Genomic DNA, 20751 nt, shown 5'->3' with positions numbered 1-20751 from the left:
AGCAGATCCCACCTCGTGGGCACTTTTTGTCTGTTTTTCTGTAGCAAAATTGGCTTCAGTCTCTTTGTTGACATTTTCTTAAAGTGCAGCACTGAAGTGTTGTTTCTGTGCCTGTTCATTTATTGACATTTACTTTACAAAGCTGGGGAGCTGCACAGGTGTACCAACCACTTTTAATAAAGCAGGTCTCCATTGGCCACTAGGCTGTTTGCATGCATCTCTAGTACAGCTAGCAGATAAGTACAGCATGAAGATAAGAGACGTTGACACAGAGGGACCCATCAAAGACTCATATAAAACTTCTTTAGCCATAGCCTAAATACAGTGGTGACTTATAGCAGTCAGCTTTGAATGTTTGACTCCTATTGGTACCCTCTGCTTGCTTGCTGTTCTAATTGGATTCCCTGTTTATCTGTAACAGATAAATATAATCATTGCATAAATGCAAATAATCTTTACACTATCTTCCATTCTTGAGAACAATATTTATGGTTTGTTTTTTCTGAACATGATTCTTTCCCTCTTTTCTCCCTGGCCAGGCTGAACTGACTGAGATCATGGCCTGTACATTGTTCAGGCATTGGCCTGATTCTTTATGAGTTTTCATGACTGAAGTGTCAGACTTCTGAGTGATATTGCACACTAATACTACATACAATCAACAGCTGTTTGTTTCAATGAGGCAAGAATTTGATATATTCTCTATGTTATTCGACGTATGAAATTTAGGGTTCGTTTTATGTGTTATACTAAGGGTATAATTTACGTTTCGTTCCAATGAAGCCATGATACTGATCTAGACTTGTATTTTCTTCAAGGGAGAAAAATGGCTTTAACTGGGGCAGGTGTCAAAACCTGAAAGTTCTCATGCATCAGAAGCATGTGTTGCTTGTTATCTGGGAATTTATAGGACTCACTCAGTTATGACTTCATACATTTTGATGCTTTGTATTCTGAAATAGAGTAGTTCTTTTGTTCTGAGGAAGTAGCTCTGATATTACATTATGGTTTTGCTTCATCAAGGTAATACATGGCAGGATAACAGAACCTTAAATGAGAAAGGTATGGAGCAGTCTCAAGGGGGAAAACAAACCAAGTGACACTTAAACAGAACTGTTTCTAATTAGCTGAATCTCACAGTTCTCAAGAAATTACAGAGCAAAGTGATCTAATATCGAAGACTCAAATAACAAACACTCTGCTTGCCTGATAAACCATCATACAGAATCAGCTAATCACTAAACTATGGCCTACTTATAACCAGTGGGAGTAATGTTACATTAATTTAACTTCTATCTGCATGGCATCATCTGGAAATGTATGTACATATTAAGTGGGCTTTTTCCCAGGAAGCTTTCAATAATAGTAATTGACAAAAATTTGCTGCTCTTGTGCTCTTTGTCCAAGGATCACAATGTTAGCAGTCAGCACTAATTACTGTGTACATGAAATAGTACAAACTGCATATTATATCTTTGGGTTATTCATAGCACCATCCAAGGGAGAGTGCAGTCTCGCAGCCGAGAGTTGTGTCTGCTGTGCAGCAGTCAATTATGTCCTCTAACTGTGGGTGTGTGCTGTGGCACCTCTCAGCACTGGGGAAAAGTATCCTGCCAGTGTGACATCCAACTACAATCTGATTAGAAGTGACTCTCGCAGTCAGGATGCTCAGAGTAATGGAAATATCAGCTTACATTTGTATTCTCACTGGAAGAGCTGAGAAAAGGCCAGATCTAGCCTGATTCTGCTGATGTGAGAAAAGTACACACTAATTATCTTACATAGGGGTAGTTGTACTACCGAGAAACTGTACCAGCACCAATATACTGGCAATAGCAGTACCTGCCAGTTGTTACATGCCATTGTAAATACTTTAGCTGGAATGGGGATCATCTGAATGAATGCAAATACAATATGACAAACTGTTCCACTTCTTTACAGCTGCTCTCTTCCCCATGCCCCCAGGCATCTACCAATGTTGTTATCCAATCCTGATGGTGTTTATACTCCCACCTTGCCACTTCACCTTCTTGCTTTTTCATGCAGCTGTTTGGCATCAAACTGAGATCTAATGCTGGGCAGGTCTCAAGGCAGGGAAGCTTGAATGTTCCTGATGCAGCTGGAGCACACCTGCACTTGCTGTTTGTAGGTGTGCTGGTGGAGGGGAAAGGTAATGAAAAGTAGATGCTGTCAGTTTTACAAAAGATATTTTGTATTAAGTTGTAACTGTTGGTTTATTGCCTAAGCTGATCTTCCAAAAAAAAAAGTAGTAATATGTGTATCTATGTAAGTCCTGCTAGCTTCTCTTGTTAAAATGTCCTTAGCAAACCAGTAAGGTTAGCCAGATTGTACAGTTACCCCTAGTGGCTTCCTGACAGTATTAGTCAGTATACAAATTCCCATGTTTTAACCTCATCAGAGTTTTCTATTTCCACTCTGCCAACTTCTTTTTCTTCTAAAGTCATTCATGCAATATTTCATTCACTGAGTAATCTCTCTGGCAGCCATAGGCTTTTTTTTTTATAAACGCTTCTGGGAAAGTAATGCCAGCTCGCAGGGAAGGTGAGCCTTTTTGTGAGGCCCTTGTAACTGGAAGAGTATGCCCTAGAGGGCACCTGGGCTACACCTCGGAGGTGATCTGAATGTGTCCTTTTTCCTGTTACGCTTTTTGCAATTGATTTTAAATATTTATAAGATACTTACAATGAAATGCATTTTCCCTGACTAGTTCCTCTAGTGTTCTCTCATAACATTAGGTCACAGAACATTTCCTTACCCCCATTATTTACCATACAAACTGTTTGTTTTATTTTTGATGAGTAAGAGTAGGACAAAGGGTAAAACTCTCGCAATCATTAGCCAGTTTGCGCAAAGGAAAAACAAATATAGCTTGTAGCATAAACTCACTCATTTTCTCCTCAGCCAAGCTCATTCCTTACATCTGGTCTTCCTAAACTTACATCATTATGTGGTGTTTAAGTTACTAAAATTTATATTTCCTGTCTTTTAAAATTGTTAACCCCATAAAATATAATAGCTTCTACCCTATGGGATCCTAAAACCCCAAATCATGGTTAGGGCCATATTGTGCAGAAGCAAACATAGGAATGCACTTCTTCCCAAGGGATGCATGGTCTAAACGTACGACAAGGCGAAAAAAGGATATGATAAGCAGATGGTCATGTATGTATGAAAGAAGCAATCAGCAGAGAAACTATATTTGATTCAGTAATTGCGTTAGGCTGGGCCCAAGTGAGGATCTATGTTTGGGAACACAGCTGGAGCCTCAAAATAGTTATAGCCAATTTTCATGTCACAAAGAGGACTATATCTGAAATCTTACCTCTCTTGGGAGGTTAAAGTGTCCCTTTGCAATCCTGTGCAACTTTGCATCTTGCAGAATGGATTCTTGAGTTACAACCCTTGGTCTGAAAGGGTTCCAACCCTTGGTGTGAAAAACCTTGATTTCATCCAATGTCTTGTTAAAACTAGACACAGCTAGTTTCAGGACCTTTTGCTTAAGCTTTGCCTGGAACAGCACCCTTCCCAGTGGCAGGCTTTAGCAGCCTTCTTCACGGTGTACCATCAAGGACATGACTTTGGTAGCTGTGAGACACGGCTTTGAGGCTGAGGGTCAAACTGATATATGAGAGAATTCTCTACCCCTTTGAATATTATATAAAATAATCACTGTCTCCTTTGTGGTTTTAACTGAGAGTTGTTATGGCTGCTTTGTTTTAGGTTGAACACTTGCTGTTAGTCTTTGTGAGATGCCAGCCTTTGAAGCCTCAGCAATACCACTTGGTTTTAGGCCACAGGAAATCTGCTGTAGTCACGCGTTAGGGCAGGGGGTTCATAAACTCTCAGCAGACTTGGCTGGGTATCCAGACTTGTCCCTCCTGGCATAGACACATGTGGATATTAACTTATGAATTCCTGCTCTTAACTTGGATTCCCTGTTCTATGATGTCTTTGGGTGAACAGCTTTTCCTGATTTCTAATACGTATACTCTGCTTGTTTTACAATTCCTGGATAAGCTCGCAGGAGATGTTTTGCTGAGACCTGTCAAGAAGATAGAAGCTCTGGTATGTCCATCAAAATGGGCACCCAGGTGTTTGACATCTAGCTTTAGTTAGCTGGACATCTGGGTGGAAATGTGGAGTATATTGACTTCCAGAGTATGCTGTAAATTTCAGTTTGGGGCTTTGTTCTTGAAATTCACCAAAGTGTTACTAAGACGCTAAAAGTATTAGAATGAACACAATTAATAATGGAGTTGGAATAAAAAAGAGTCCTTTAAAATGCCTATTTTTCATCCTGACTGGATGATACCTGTGTAATATACAATAGATTGGCCTAGGCTTAGTGAAATGGAATCTTGAATAGGCCTCTGAGGACAGGTCATATGGATAACTTCTTCTGCTAGCTGGGAATCATGCTGCAGAGAATCTGGTTCCCACTGGCATAGCAGTGGTACTGGTAAAAACTGAGCACTGGCTGCTGATTTGTGACATTCCTCCTGAGAACAGCGGAGACTTCATGTTCCGTGATGCAGTGAATCTTCTAAAGAGAAAAACATGACTCATTTGTCCAGCCTTGCAAGACAACTTAGATTTAGCTAGAGTAAACAGCTTGTCATTTTTATGCCATAATCTTTGTGATTAAAAATAAGGCAGGTCAAGTTAGGTTTTAAGGCTGTACTTCTATATTCATGTACCTATCCTTAGGTGTTTATAGTACCTCTTCTATGTGTGGGAAATCCATCCATGGTAGTCCAAGAAGTTTTCTCTTCCTGTTAGTAAAATTGTCTCATTAATTGCTTCTCAGCTTTGGAAACACAACTACTGATGTCCTGGTTATGGATGTTAAAGGGTCATTATTCTTATGTGTCAGGCACTTCTCAAAGTAACAGTAGGAAGATGCCATACAGAGAACTTGTTTGACTTGCTTGCATGAGGTTGCTGAAAGAGAAGTGCATGATGACTGATGCATGCCATATGTTCAAGTTCTGTATTTTAATGTTTTAGAATATGAGATATCTTACAAAGATGTTGCAGTGAAAATAAAAGCTATAATTTTGAAGTTCTCTTCCATGTGCACATCAATTTAGCGTAGCTGTTGAAAGCTGTTATTTGCTCCTAATAATTTCTGAAATATTTGAATACTCCAAAATACTGCTCAGTTCTTTGTCTTCTCACGTAGTTCCTGTTCTGTACTTTCACAAGAGCCTGCTTCCTGATTCTTGCTAAAAGTATCTGTACTTTGAGTTGTTAACTAACGCCTGTCCTAGGTATTTCCCCTTGTTATATTAGCTGGAGAATCAAACCTACATTCAGAGTTCTCTATCCTGCTTCACTAATATTCTGCAATTCCAACACTGCTTAGTAGACTGGTCTGAGCATCCTGAAGACCACGAGCCTTTAATATGGGGTGCATTCGTATTCTGTGTGCCTACTTGAGAGACAATCATACACTGAAACCAGTGGAGGCATTTCAGATTACTTAAAATAAATCGAGTCCCTCCACTGACTGATTTCTGACTAGTTGTCTGTTTCATTGGAAACACTGAGGGTCTTATATGTATGCTATTGTTCTTTACACTTTCTTTTTTTCCTAATGATTGAACCATTTCTGCTGGCATAGAAACTACGTACAAATCCAAATCTGGTGATTTTTTAGTTTCCTCCAGTAGGTGTCTCAGACATCTTTAAAATATAAAGGAAATCAGAAAAATTAAAGGTCTTGTGATAGCTTTCTTACAGATGCTTCTACTTCTGTCTACAGGGCTAGCTGAAGTGAGATTTTAACCTTTGGATTAATGATGAGGTAACAAAGAAGGACTTAATAACTTTACAGGGCTCAATAAACTTAGGTCTCAAAGTGTGGAGAAAGAGAACATAAGCATGATGTTTGATCCATTGATATATTAACAGCTTTGGTAAATTTTGAGGACTGAGAAAATTCAGCAGTTGCAGAGGGCAAAGATACGCTAAAGACAGCAATAGTTGAAATGCATTGCTGCTGCTGATGAAAGATCAGATTGGAATTTTAGCTGAATTTGAAGAAGGGCAAATGCTGAGGTCAGAAAGGTATGTTTGAAGAAAACAATATGTCAGGGTCTGCAGCTGCATTCAGCCTTTGACAGGTTTACTATTGACTATATCCCTTTTTGACTGCATGTGAGATGCTGCTGAGCAAACTGATGAATTAGAGTGCCTACTGGGGCATAACTGGGGTACCTCAATACTTATGTGTGACTTAAACATGAAGTAGTACCAAAGTTAAGTACTGAGCTGAAAATCTGGTTACTGCTTGTCACTCAGGTCACTTTTTTGAACTGTTATGGTGGTCCCTAAGATCCTGTAGCAATGCAGGATCCACAGGGCAGTGTGAATACGAAGCAGATTCTCTTTTGGCCTTGCTGTGGCTTTAGTTTCCTGCACCCTCACCAGAGGGGACTGAGAGAATCCAAATTAAGGACAGAATCTGCCTTTCAGAATGTCTGTTACTCTGGGGCTGAACAAGCCAGAAACTGCAGTTTGACTTTTGCGGCAGTACTGACAGGAAAGCAAACAAATCCTTCAACTTGAATCTTGCATGTGAGCACAACTGGTTGTGGAGCTGTTTGTATTCTGTCTTTTGGCTCAGAAGTAACTTTTCCTTAGATTGCCATTTGCAGCTGAAGACTAAGTCTGCTTAAACACAGAAATATTTTCCAGATGTGGGTTGTTTTTCAATGGAAGATATATATATGTGAATATATATATATAAAAGGTGTCCTTTTTTTCTTTTAGCCTTCTGAAATAATATACTTTTTATTGTATCAGTTCTATGGATGCTGATGTCAATGAGAAATTCTACTTAGGATGTCAGAAAAGTTGAAAATAGCAGACAATGAGCATGAAAACTACAGTATGCTGCCACAGGTTTAGTCTGTGAGAAAATCTTGGCAAGCCAGACTGCTTCCCGGCTATGTTATGTGATTATGTATGTAGCTGCCACTAGCTTGCAGCATAGCAGCATGCTGTATGATGCTATGATATCAAGCTCTTCATTGATCCTTCACCTGCTGGAAGCTGTTGCCTCTTGTATTTGCCTATGAGTTCTGTGCAGCAGTGATAACCCAGAAACAATTTATTGGCCTTCTGCAGCAATTTGAGAGCTATAGATAGCAGAACCTTAAAAAAATGCAATTGAAAGAATTGAAATCTTTAGGTCATCTGGGAGATACCTCGTGAGCAGTTTTGATTTGTGGGTTTTTGTATGTTTTTTGGCCCTGTTGAGTTTTTGGCAGTGCGCATGAAGAGACATTGCTGGAGTTTTCCAGGCCTTTATCCTTCAGGTATGACATACATTTTTACTTCAGGGAGCAATATTCTGAAAGTAGGCCTGGATGTCTATGGAGATTGCTTCAAGCAGGTATTGGAGGTTTTTGTGTATGTGCCTCTAGGCAGGACTGAGGCCAGGCAGGATATGTGACCTTAGTTGTGGCATTCAGTTGTAGCTTTGTGTCCCCAAAAATCATCTTGCCCTGAATATTTCAAATGCTTCTCATTTATTCATATGATCCGAAATACTGCTAGTGACAGGCATTGTGGTGTTGGTGGTGTACTGCTCAGAACATCAGCCTCTCTTAACATAAAGAAAATTGGATAAAGCTGTAAGCAGTTAGTATGAGTCAATGATTCTCTTCTGTAAAAAAAACCCAAGTAAGTAACAAAAGGAATTTTCTTAAAAGTGTCAGGATATTGTGTTTGACCCTTTAATGGAATAACCTGCAGATCTTTGTAAGGGAACTGTCAGAAGTCAGCGTACTCTCCCTCATTTGCCTACATTCCCACATTTTCTTCTGCCTTTTCCACCTGTGTTAACTGATTTAGAATGAGTCAACTTTGTATTCCTGTAGTGGTTCTTTCCAGTATCCTTTCAAAACTTCAGAGTGGAAGCTTTTATTTGTTACATTAGAAATATTAGGGGTTGGAAAGAGTCCTAGTTCAGAAGCTGTTCTGTCAGCAGTGCTTGTAGCAGCAGAGTATCATCAATAGAAAATATGGTGGAGTACTGCAGAGAGAAAAATAATCCAGTGATGTTTTTTGTTGTGGAGTGCTGAAGTTACAATAGTGAATGGCCAGTAAGTTTTAAACATACATAAGGAGAATAAAAATAAATAACCCTACCTTTCAGATTGTGTTCCATCGACTGCTTGAAAGGTTTGGTTTAAATGTCTTCATCCTGCAATAGTAAAACACTTGGCAAGTGGTTTCTTCATATGCCCACACATGTAAGAAGGATACCCTTGAGGGATAGGCTGACTATTGCAAACAATGTGGAAATATAACAACTTCTCTTTGTGCCGTTGTGAATTTTTAATTTAGACAATGATCAAACAAATCACTGGAGTAGCATGCTCATCCCCTTGAGCTGAACTGGAATGCTAACCTGCTTAAAGTGAGCATGAGCTTGCCTGCTACAGTGGATTAGGATTCATGTGAAGTATTTATACTTTAAACAACAATAAAATTAGAAAACTTTCAAATATGCAGTATTATGGGATTTATTTTCTTCTTTGCTGGGAACCCGGATAGTTACAGTATCAGCTAGAACTTCACTGTATGCTTGTCACAGCATATCCTTCAGATTTTCACAAACTTTGGAATTTATTGCAATGCCAGAGGCATTTCTTAATATCATTATTGGGAAAGCTGTTCTTTCAGATATGTGCACTCCAGGCTAAATGGAAAATTCAGAAAAATGTTTTCTATTAAGAATTTACAGAGAGACAGATGAGTTAATGAGATAATGACAGAATTAGAATGAAACAATGCAGATATTAAAAATATTAGTATCTTCTGTATTTCTTGTAGTGAGTGGAATGTGAGTGTTTGCTCATGTGGATCTGTATGTGCACACAAACCTGTTATATTACCAAGTTGAGTTCACGTCTGTGAAATGGGCAGTGTATTTTGTTGTGAATTTTAGAATTTGGGCCATGTGCTTTCTTTCTCAGCATCTCTCTGCTTGAGTGACAAGAACTTTAAAAATCTCAGTGCAGCTTACATTACAAGCACCGTTCTTGAAATCTGCAAGACTTTCCTTCTGAGAGAGAGGGTTTTTACTGGCCTTGAGATCCCTTTCAGCAGAACTGTCCTAGGATCTAAACCAAGGCAGTTCATTCCTGAATTCCGCATCTGTAGGTAATGTGGCTGGGGTGGAACAGAACAAGGCAAATTCAGGGCTGTTGCTGATGCTGCTGTTTATGCTATACTGTCTTTGCATACATAGTCCTTGCAATTATACTTTTCAGCATTTATGGATAACCTCTGAAAAGTTCTCATAAATTTCACTGGTAGCTTTCAGATTTGAAAGTACCCTTGGCTGTATAAGTAGCTTCATGATTGCTGATGGCCTACAAAGTCAAGAAGACAATAATGTATAGTGTCTGACCCATGGGTGATATTTAAAGATTTTATATTAAATGCCTGAAATATGGCTGAAACCTAAATGCAAAATTAGGTGCTAAGGAGAACCTGGGAACCCTTGATTCATTGCATTTCTCTGTTGCCCTGGAGCAAGTCCTTGTCTTGTATACTACCTTTTCATATCCTTCTTGGAGCTTAGTGTTTGTGCAGCACTTTGGAGATTTATAGCCCTATTTGATCTTATCATAGAGTTAAAAAGGGTTGAGAATATTTCTGTGCATCTGTTAAAGGTGCTGTCAGTACTTTAGATGGAGTCAATAATAAAGCTTCAAGAATGAGTCACTGTATGTTCCTATTTTTATGCAACCTCTTTACTGGTGTCATGTCTCTCTTGACCTCAGTTCTGTTTGTGTTTGATATAGCTGTCATTATTAATTACCAAGTAGAATCTTCCATGTAATTTTTGGTCCAGTCTCTAATTAATCTCACAGTGTAATTCTGTCTTGATGTCCATATTTGTTTTGTGTAAGACATGGCCTAAACATTTATGTGTGCAATGAAAGTAAAATTACTAACAAAGTCCATGGCCTCTTGCCCCTTGTTGGAAGGATGCAATTTTATTTAACAAATGCAAAAGAGGGAGCCAGTTTAACTAAACTTTACAGTACGTTCTTATCTGCTGTGAATTGCTTTTTTCTGTTTAAAAGATTTTGAGGTAGTAGGTTAGCTATAGTTTTTTTTTTTTATAGTTGGGTTTGGCTTGTTTACTTTTAGTCTTCTTGGAAATACCTTTCTGTAATTCTCTGTAAATTTAAACTGAAAATGCCAAAAAGGAGAGCTGGTGGGAGTCATAGCTGTTGGTAAGTTGTAAGCTTACCCATTACATCATGTCAAGTGATAACTGGTTTCACTGTGAACTTCTGTCTGTCTGATGCATGTGACTGGCTTTTGACCCGAAAGTGGAGTGTGTGTTTTCTTTAAGGAAAAGGAAAAGCAATGCATTAGTGAAACAGTTTGCCTGTAATGTTAAAATAAGTGCCAAAAACTCAGTCTCAAATGCTGGATATTTAACAGAAGAATATATGTAGAAGCTGGCTTTCAATTGAACCAGTAGTTCATTTTCTCCATGGCAGGCAGGATCAGGCATAAACCATTCTATATTTGTACTTTAACTTGAGTTAAAAATATCCCCTTTTCATTGTATTTGGAGCTTTTTCCTTTTCTGCTTGGTGATAGTTTGGAATGTGGCTGTTAGTCCTGCAAATCACATTCAGACATCTTAATTAAATACTCTTTTTGCCATCATCTTTGCTTAGCAACATCCCTTTTGAGATATTCTGGGAAACTTAATACTTGTCTGGTGTGTAAAACAGTGTTCATAAATCAAGGGTTGTTGCCACATCCTGCTTGCTTAAGTTGTTTAATACTTTCTATATTACTCTTTTTGAGACAGAAACACGAAGCCTTTACACACCCAATCATTCCAGCTTACTTCATGACACAAGTGCCCTGAAACCCGATCTTTGAAATATGGCTTACCATGCTGGTGTAGAATGTTAAAGTAAGTGAACAGTATCTACATGGTTGTCATGGATGCCAGCAACAAGTAGTTTTCACATTCCAAAATAACCTGTAATTTAAACAAAGTCATTAGGCCCATAGAAGCTCCTATTTGCATTTTCTATTTCATTTAGTTGTTGAAAAACATGCTATATCAAAGAAGGATATCAAAATCTAACTGCAGTATCCTAAGCCTACTTTGCCATAGACCATGGGTACGCTTCAGATCCTGAGTGTATTTTGTGCTGGACAATATTAACCTCTTGGGCACTGAGCAATTATTTCCATGTTTATCTTCTAGTGCTGCTGTTGAATCTCCTAGTTGGATGGGGGATTTGTCGTTTTTGTTTGTTTTGTTGTTGTTTTGGTTTGTTTTTTTTTTTTTTAAGTTGTATTAGTCCTCAGCTTGAAGTGTGACTGGGGCCTTGCTTTCTCCGCTTAGGCTGGACAGCGGTTGCTCTGGTCCATGCTTTGTTACGAGCTCTCACGCTGAAGTTTTCAAGCGCCCATGCAGTTTCTCTGTTGTATATATTGTGTGAAGTTGACCAGCACTTTTCATCACAAAAGAACTTCCCTCCCCCAAGGATTAAAGAAAACTAATATGTTTTACTCAATAAATCCAGAGATTTAAGTTTTTCTTTCCAAAATTCATAACTTGGTCTTCCAAGCTGGTTGTAGCCATTACTTGTTTTCCTTTGTTCGTCTAAAGTATTAGAACTCCATGCTGCCTCTGACAGTTTCAGAAAACGTTTAGCTTTCAACAGTGGTTTTAATTTATGTCCTGAGGTTTGCATTCCCCTCACAGTTTCCTTCCCTTCCCTAAAGCCTTGGCTATGCCCTATGTGTGCTTTTGTGGTATTGTACAAATACTTTCTCTGCTGCAAACTCTGTTGACTATTTTTTGGGGGGGCTTTTTTGATCAGTTTAATTCTTCATCTCAATTCAGGTTTCAGTGGAATAAGCCTCTGATTTCCATGCATTCTTTGTGTTTCTGCCCATGTGTTTCACTGTAATTGTTTACATATGGATGTATTAATGTGCTCTTTGCACAAGGCAAGCTGAGATACATTTTGTATGAGGGATACTGTATAAAATGTAGGCCTGCTGCATGTTGAGGTAAAAATTGATTGATCTTGCTAAGAGTAGAATCAAAGCCCTTAAGATTCTGTTGCAAGGTCATGAGAGGGAGAAGTTTTGTCAAATCAAAGCTGATTTTGAAAATCATAAATTGTTTCTGTGAATGCTTGGAGTGAAGAAATAATCTGTCAACTGTAAAACTACACACTTCTCCTCTAGGATCTATAGGGATGAGCAGAAGTGAAGATGTAGGTAACTATAGCTGTTCTGCTTTACTGGGGAAGTTGAGGAGAAAAAAAAATGAATAGTCAGCTTTCTTTATGAAGAGTACCTAGGAAATATAATCATGTTGAGGTTAGTTATTCTATCAATCTCTTGAATACAGCAAGTTTTTCTGTGACTTTTTCTGTATTTATCAGTACCCTAATTCTTGAATTCTGTCATTATGCTCCATGTAAATCTGAAACTTGTCACTAACAACATGAAGAACATAAGCATGTGACTGGGACACCATGCACCAGTTAACATTCGAGTGAGCACTGTTTAACAGCTCTTACACTTCATAGAGGTCAATATATATCTACAGCATGGTATGAAACATAAACCACCCATGTTTAGCTCATTAATGCAAGGGAAGCTTTGATCTTTATTGGCAGTGTCTGTAGCAGCAGCATATGGCTCTGCTGGGCAGGTGATACAGTGTCAATATACTCTGTCTATGTTTATATAGTTTATATAGTTCTTTATTAGTAAAAGTCTCCCAGAAGCCAAGGGTGAAAGTTCAGCATCCAAAATTTTCCACTTCTGTATAAGTTTCCTGTTCTTAGCTTGGGTGTTGAATGTGTTCTGATTGCTTACCTCCAGATTTCAGCCCAAAATGACAGCAATCTATCTCCTGTTTGAAGAACCTAGAAGAAAAGAACATACTGGTGTATTGCTATTTGCATATATCACTATGTCTATGGCAATACGGACACATTTATATTCCCTTTAGAAGAAGGTATTTGTGGCAATTTCTCTGAGCCTGTTAAAAAAAATTTCTTTGTTGCAGTAGATTACACTGTTCCTCAGGTACTGCTTTCTCATGCTAAAGTTTTTGTTGTCAGGACAAGTAAAATAATCACTAGATAAGAAATGTCTTATGAGCAGAACCTTTTACAGCTTCATCCTGCAAGTTTCTTGGGCACAGAGATGTTCAGGTACGAAATTCCTGTAGTCACTATTCAGCCAGCACTGAGAAACCATGACATTCTGCCATATCGCACTCTGCATGGAGCAGCTTCCTTTACTTTCTTTATAGAAATTGAAGACATGCAGATTTTCATATGATCAGAATCTGAGAAATCAACCTACCCAGATGCTTCAAAAACAAATAAGGGGAGGGAGTGAACAAAACCAGCTCATGGTTCCTGCAGCTGTCAGTGCCCATCAAGCAGGCTCTGGTTTTCCTTTTGATGCAGGACAAGAGCATTAATTTAATTAATGGGTTTGACTTGCTCTGGAAACACAGTAGAGAAATCGCCCTACCCACACCTTTCACAGAAGCTGTAAACATATGAATGTTATTGTGTATTTACTCATGAATGCTTTCCACATCGTTGTGCTAGATACAGTCGAATGCCTCAGGCAGGTGGCAAGCCAATGACTGCAACAAATCCTTCTTTGGACACCCAGATCAGAGCCACAAAGGAGAAGCAGGTTAGCTCCTGTTTACTTGGTTCTACCCGAGTTCTGCTTAACAAAGGCATTAATAATGGCTGCTACAGAAAACTTGTGGGGGAAACTGAAAGTTTTTTTTTTCTGTTTTCCATGATATGGGATTTAATTATAATATGGAAAAAAAAATAAAATATATCTAGTAGATCTATCCTGTCTCTCTGTTTAAAAAACAGAACAGCTTATATTTTCAAAACTGTCCCTGCAATGTGGATCACCAGCAATATGTCTCTGTTGTTTGATTTTTCTTGTTGTTTTAATTCTACTTTATTATGTATAAACAGATACACAAACTGTCAGACGGGGTCAGATCCCAGTTCAGTGCTGTAGTCAGGTACCTCTGAAGAAGCTGTGCAAACACCCCTTGGGGAGCCGGTATTATGCAGCTTTTGCATCACAACAAACATTGCTTAAGGCTCTGAGTTTGAAGACTTACATTCCCCTAAAACTTTTAACTTTTTAAACTTATACTTGATTTTGTCCTTTTCACTGTTGTGGTGCTGGGTAGTGTTTGATGTTTTCTAGGAAAACCTCATTATATTCTTTCCCTTAGTAACAGAACTAGTTATACTGGGGGAAGAATCTTGATTTCCTCCATTCTGAGCTAGTCCCTTTTTTCATCCGATGAAATATTCCCTGGTATTTATGTTATAAATCAAATTGGTTACACTTCCCTTTTAGTTTACGATGAAATGTAGGATTTAGTTGCCCAGGCAGCTAGAAGACTTTGAAAAATGTATACTGAGAAATGCAGCTTTTTTATAGAAGAAAGAGTTATTCAGAGCATTCTTTGAGCTTTTCTATATGGATGAGTCTTTTTCGTTAGTGTGGATGACCTATCTGACACCCAAGGAGAATTGGGCATCTAAGTTTCAGGATAACGTTACCAGACCTGTGGTAAGTGCATTGATGAATACTTATCTGGAACTTCAGATTGACTGAGTGTTAAGAGTGCAAGTCAAACCAATGCACATTTTAATTAGGCAAAATCTTCACACTTCTGTTCCTTTCCCTATAGTGCTCATATACTGACAAGGTCCAGGATCCTTGCTTTTAAACACTCATGCCAAAACAAAACCATCTGTTAACAAATTTCAGTCAAAAAAAATGCTTCTTCTGATTTTAAATATTTGAACACACTTATAGCTGTCCTGCCCAGCACTGACATTGGTAGTGCTGGGAAATGTTCACAAGGAGTGCCACACACCAGGCAACTGGTGCGCTGGGTCTTTGTGTTTGTTGTAAGAGAGCATTTTTTCATTTAACTGTAGAATAAATATTTTAGCTTTCTCATCTATATATAACAGCTTTAATCAAAAGACTTTAATAATTTCTAAAAATTGTTATTAAAGCTATACTTGGCAGCATTTTATCAGGTAAAAATGAATTCATCAGCCTGATTTCATTAGCATGACTTTGTGTAAATGCTGTGTTGCACACCCTGGGCTTTGACCTTGAGATGGCTGAAAAAATAAATCATCATCCCCAGGTGCTGGCCTCATATCAGTACTGGATAAGGCCATTTTCAGTGTAGGGACAGTGGAAGAGTTTGCCTTTCTTATACTCCTATTTACTGGGATTCACAGCATGTGTTAATGTGAACTAAAATTTACTGCAGTTTACAGCCTTCATTGCTGTATGGTCTACCATGCCTTCTCCACAGCAGTGGGCCTTCCTCCTAGGGGAAGAAACTTGTGAGGTTCTTAAGCATGGTAAAAGCTGGACTGTAAACCACTGGTATTTGAGTGCTAGACTTAGCTCTGTGATATTTTATTGCTTAGTTACTGAAGCATCTGACAAATTAAAGGGAGGGACTTACCTGCAAGTCATGCCCTGCCTTTAGTTGATCAACCCATCTCGCCATTATGCGAGGAGTGTCATGGGGATGCACTGTGAGGAAGGCTTGTTTTCAGGCTCTTTGTGCTGTACTGAAAAACACTGAGGCTCAGTGCTTGGCTGTAATGCTATGGTGTCACCTAACAGTAGGATGGGACTTACAGCTGGGTAGAGCCAAGGGCATGCTGAAAGCAATGACCTCACACAGTTTCGTGGATGCTCTGCCTTCTGCAGTCCCTCTCTGCAGGTCTGCCATGGATCTTTTCCTTGCTTTCAGTTACCAGGCAGCTTGTGTTGTCCATATTCTTACAACAAGTCATGTATTTGCTGGTGAAGGGGAAGGGAAGATGTGTGTACTGTACTGTGGATGTCTTCTCCTTCCACTATCTTATTCATTAAAACTTGTGGCATGCACTACCTGATGCAACTGTGATGAGCCAGTCTTGCCAGCTTTTATCTGGGTTGCAGATATGTCTCTTATGACCCAACTCTGTAAGCAGTATTCACAGACACCCAGCCATCTCCCAGTCTCTGGCTATTTTCAGGCAGTGGTGACAAAACAACATCTAATTTAGCTACAAAAAATATGAAGGTTTCTGAAGAGTGTAACTCACTCTCATAAGCTCTTCTGATGGCAAAGAGCCATGGGGAGCCACCTGCAGAACTGGGATTTCCCTCCATTCATGTTTTTGAAGATGTGGATATGGGTGACATTGAATCACAGGCTATAATTCAGACAGTGAGAAGATTGCAGATTGATTCTGTAAGTAGAAAAATCCCTTGAGGAAACACATTGCAGCTACAATTCTACCAGTCAGAAGATTAGAGATTTGCTCAAAAACTAACTTTTATAAATGGCTAAATAGTAAAGATTGTGCGAGTAAAGGTAAGAAATGTATTTTGCTGAAAGCTATAAAAATTGAGGAACTTACTTTGAGGACTGGAATTTCTTTCCCAGTAGATGCAGTAGCAAAATGTTCTGAGCTATAATTAGTTGAATATGACTCTTCTATTGCAGCATTTGAAATAATTTTCATTACATAGATGTGTGGTTGAAAGAATCCCAATCTGCTTAGTATTTGCTTATAAAATTGGAAAACACTTCCAGCCCCAGCTTCAGGGTGGGACTTGTTCATTATAGTTCCAAGTGCCCCAGTGTGGGTTGTGGCAATCCCAAGCACAACTAACAGGCTGGATAGAGAATGTATTGAGAGAAGTCCTGAGAAGAAAGACTTGGGGGTGTTGGTTGATGAGAAGCTCAACATGAGCTGGCTGTGTGGGCTTGCAGCCCAGAAAGCCAAACATATGCTGGGCTGCATCAAAAGAAGAGTGACCAGCAGGTGATTCTCCCCTTCTGAAGCTGTGCTCTCGTCAGGCCCCACCTGCAGTCCTGCATCCAGCTCCGGGACCCCCAATGCAATAAGGACATGGACCTGTTGGAGTGAGTCCAGAGGATCACCAGACGAAAGTTATCAGAGGGCTTGAGCCCATCTCTGAAAACAGGCTGAGAGAGTTGGGGTTGTTCAGCCTGGAGAAGAGAAAGTTCAGGGGAGACCTTAGAGTAGCCTTCCAGTACCTAAAGGGGACTACAGGGGGCTACAAGGAAGCTGGTGAGGGACTTTTTACAGGGGCATGTAGGGAAAGAACAAAGGGTAATGGCTTTAAACTGAAAGAGGGTAGATTTATGTCAGTTACAAGGGAAAAATTCTTTACTATGAGGGTGGGAGACACTGGAGCAGATTGCCCAGTAAAGCTGTGGCTGCCCCATCTCTGGCAGTGTTCAAGGCCCGTTTGGATGGGGCTTGGAACAACCTGGTCTAGTGGAAGGTGTCACTTCGCATGGCAGTGGGATTGGAACTGGATGAGCTTTAAGGTCCTTTTCAACCCGTATCATTCTATGGTTAGAGTACATAATTGTGTGAATATTCCACTGAGACAAAGAATGAACCAATGAGGAATAGAGGTGCTTCAGATGACATTTTGAATATTCAGTGCTAGCAAATACTGGCTTGGGAGCAGGTTTTCCCCATCACTTCTGTTATGTGCATATATATATATATTCCCACTTGCAGTGGTTGGTGTATGGAAAGCTGTGAACTATACAAGTTCATTTTTAATGGTGTGCATTCCTCTAATTAGAAAGAGAAGTGAGTCACAGTGGCTGTTGCCTCTTTTTCCTGCTTTTGGCAGGGTACATCCTCCTTTTGAAAACGAGTTTTTTTTTGAGAGGGTGAAGCCAGGATTCCTCTTTCTTAGGAAGTATGGTATTGAGTGGAACAAATGAATGGATCCTTATTTTATAGTTGGCCTACATTTATGTAGCTTATTTTATATCAGTAATCAGTGTAAACAATATATGCTCTGCCACATATATTTGTTCTGCAATTTGTTAAAAAATACTTGTACCCACAGTTTGAACACCCCTGTGACATCTAGGGGGTGGAGGTTTGCAGTCCAAGGGAGCTCGGCTGACAGATTCCTGGTTATCTGCATCTCTCAGAGCACCTAGTGCTGGAGAGCCAAGGCTGGAGCTGGTGTCAGTGAGGTGAAGTGTTAATGATGCTTACTGGAGGCTTATTGGTTTTCCTGAAGTTACTAAAAGTGTGAGGGAGGCGTAGAGCTGTCCACAAAGGTCAGAAAGCTGCATTGCCAAAGTAGTCAACAGGTCTACCCTTTTCTCCTGCTTCCTGTGCAGCTAGCACACTGTGTAAACCACACCCAAGACCTGACTTCAGTAGGATAGCTCCTTTGGGTAAGAAGCAAAGACGTTTTTGATAAACTTTAATGTGCCCATAAGGGCTTAAAAGGCACATAAAATCCTGCTGAAGCTAGCTTCTCCTGGTCCATTTGAAAGTTCTAGCTTTAATGGTAGCAATGTTTTCATCCTCCAGCAAAATAAAGGAGGATATATCAGCAGTGATTTCTCTGAGCAAAGCAGGCAGTAGCAAAGATGAAGATTCTGGAAGTCTTCTTAGCAAAGCAGGCAGAAATGAAGAAGGTGATTTTAAAAATGAAAACATTTCCCTAGTGTCTCTGGTGCCCTTTCAAAGTGAGTTGCAAAGGTGTTTTTCAGACAAGCTACTACAGTTCAATCAGACTGACCTAATTTTTAGCTCTTCTCTTTCTGCCACAGTTTTCCACTCTGATCAAATTTAACTTTCTTAAGATCATGTTATGGCCTGGATGGGACTTAGGTTACAGAACCTTTTGTTGACAGAGTTTAAATATAGAAAATATCCCCTGAATGGCTGCCTTGTGTGTACGCTCATCTGAGCTAAGAAAACTGAAATAGGACTTTTTGTGATTTGGGCAGACAAAACTTTTTAGAAGGAAAGTAAACGCTGTTACAGCCCAGAGCAAATGTTACTGAGTATGACTTATGCTATTTATATACTTTGTTAATTAGATGAAGTGAAGGTTATAGGCCCACTCTTCTATATTTGTATCATTATCTTTGTGCTGACTGCTCACAGTGACATAATAAATGGCATGAAACTCTCACTAAACACCTATAAACTCAGTCGTGTGCATCACATCCCACAGTTAGAAGAACTGGTTATGCATTTAAAGCAGTTTTATCTAGAAATAGAAATTCTTACTGGGCATTTTTTTCAGCAGCATCTGTTCTCTTTATTTAACTGAACTAAAAACTACTTTAAAATGCATTGACGACATCAACATTTGGGTAAGACTATGGAGTGATGGTCTAGTTTCCAAGCATTTGAAATAAATAAAAATTATTTTCAAAGCATGAAATTACTTTTTCTTGCAACCTATTCTTTAAGATTGCTAATCCTGTGAATCTGACAGTCCAAGCATCTATTTAAGACTGAAACCTTGTTTGCCCACAGAAATGGCACTCTTATGAAGCAAGAGTAAACTAATCAAGATAAACCAATTTTAAATCAGTGCCTCATTCTTATGTACAAAATTGCTTCGGTTTAACTACACCAGTGCAACACATTTCTTTTTTAGAGCTGTGTGTGTAGTACACATTTGTCTTTCCACAAGCTGCTCTGAGCAATGGTTTTGCAGCTGAAGCTGTGCCACTGCAGTATTTTATCCGGGTTGGATTCTCACATCTCCTTAGCTGAGAGACCCCTGCAGAGCCCTGGTGTGAGACTGGCTTCCTTGGGGTTTGCCAGGTGTTGGTATTTACTTGCAATCCGCAAATGCAGGAATGAAACCAAAGGGATAGTTTTAAATAATAAGAGACTTCCTTACTGTTTGCAGTCTTTGAACACTTCATCTGCAAAGAAGGCCTCAAATTCAGGTATTTATTTTCTGTTGTGGGTTTAAATTAACTAACTGGTGTAATTTGTATGTATTCCTGGGATTTTAAAGAGTCAATGCAAAGGTTATAGTTAATTAGTATTCCCTTTGATTTTATACTAACAAATGCTATGTATCACATCTTGAATGAGCTTTCCTTAAATTTGGAGTTGCTGAGGATGGTTAAGTCTATAACAAAGGCTTCCTTTATCTGTAGTACAATCAGATATGATTAACCTAAGTAAGTCCTTCAGTAATTTGATTTGATTCTCACAATGGATGGTTCCCTGGTTGGATGGTTCCCCGGTTTTGAAATGATTTTTTTTTTTAATTTATTTTTATGTTTAGATCAGTTACACTTAAAATCCTGGACCTTCATTACCCATCCGAAAGCCAGTATTGATGCAATAATTATCTTTTACAAATCACCTCTAATTAAGGGCTTAAGTGATCTGTGGGAACTAAAAATGAGTATTATCCCTAATGGTAAGGACTTTTTCCCCCTCAGCTGTTTGTTTCTCAGTTCATAGTGGCAGAACATGTATACAGACTGGAGACACCGGAGCCCATAAGGGTCTGTCCTGTCCTTTGCATGGCAGTGTTCTAGGTCTTTTGTTGTGGTGATTTACACCACACTTGCCCAACATTTTGACATCTGAAGACATTCACATTTATTGTATGCATTTTTTTCAAACGGTACGTTGTAATGAGGCTGAGTATGGAATGGTAAGTCTGGTTTTCAGAAGCCACAGAAAATGTAGCTTTGTGCTGGTTGAGAAAACACACATTTTTGTTTGTAGTTGCTTTTTAAAATTCTCTGTGAAAAGACAATTTCTCCCTTAACTTTATAAGATGATCTTTGTGATGGTC

At 39.1% G+C, this 20751-nt stretch overlaps 1 protein-coding gene across 11 annotated transcripts in view; it reads right to left on the bottom strand.

The window, feature by feature from the left end:
* Positions 1–20751, bottom strand: part of CUNH4orf19 (chromosome unknown C4orf19 homolog) — a 266923-nt gene that overhangs the window by 233882 nt on the left and 12290 nt on the right. For 2 of the 11 annotated variants that reach the window (XR_009746513.1, XM_061470859.1), the window contains exons 2-4: positions 12916–12965; positions 10960–11050; positions 8179–8233 (exon numbers count right to left, since the gene is read on the bottom strand). Coding sequence is in view for 2 of the 11 variants with exons in the window: in XM_061470841.1 (XP_061326825.1) it covers positions 3344–3393 (50 nt within the window). In the remaining 9 variants the exon portion in view is untranslated. The other 9 variants (XR_009746508.1, XR_009746516.1, XR_009746518.1 and 6 more) reach the window with 9 other exon arrangements.

The sequence above is a fragment of the Pezoporus flaviventris genome, unplaced genomic scaffold, assembly GCF_033815535.1.
Source record: "Pezoporus flaviventris isolate CSIRO_AGI_PZ_B2104156 unplaced genomic scaffold, CSIRO_AGI_Pfla_v1 ptg000002l, whole genome shotgun sequence".
Classification (NCBI taxonomy): Eukaryota; Metazoa; Chordata; class Aves; order Psittaciformes; family Psittacidae; genus Pezoporus; species Pezoporus flaviventris.
This window is presented reverse-complemented; position numbering and strand designations above follow the sequence as displayed.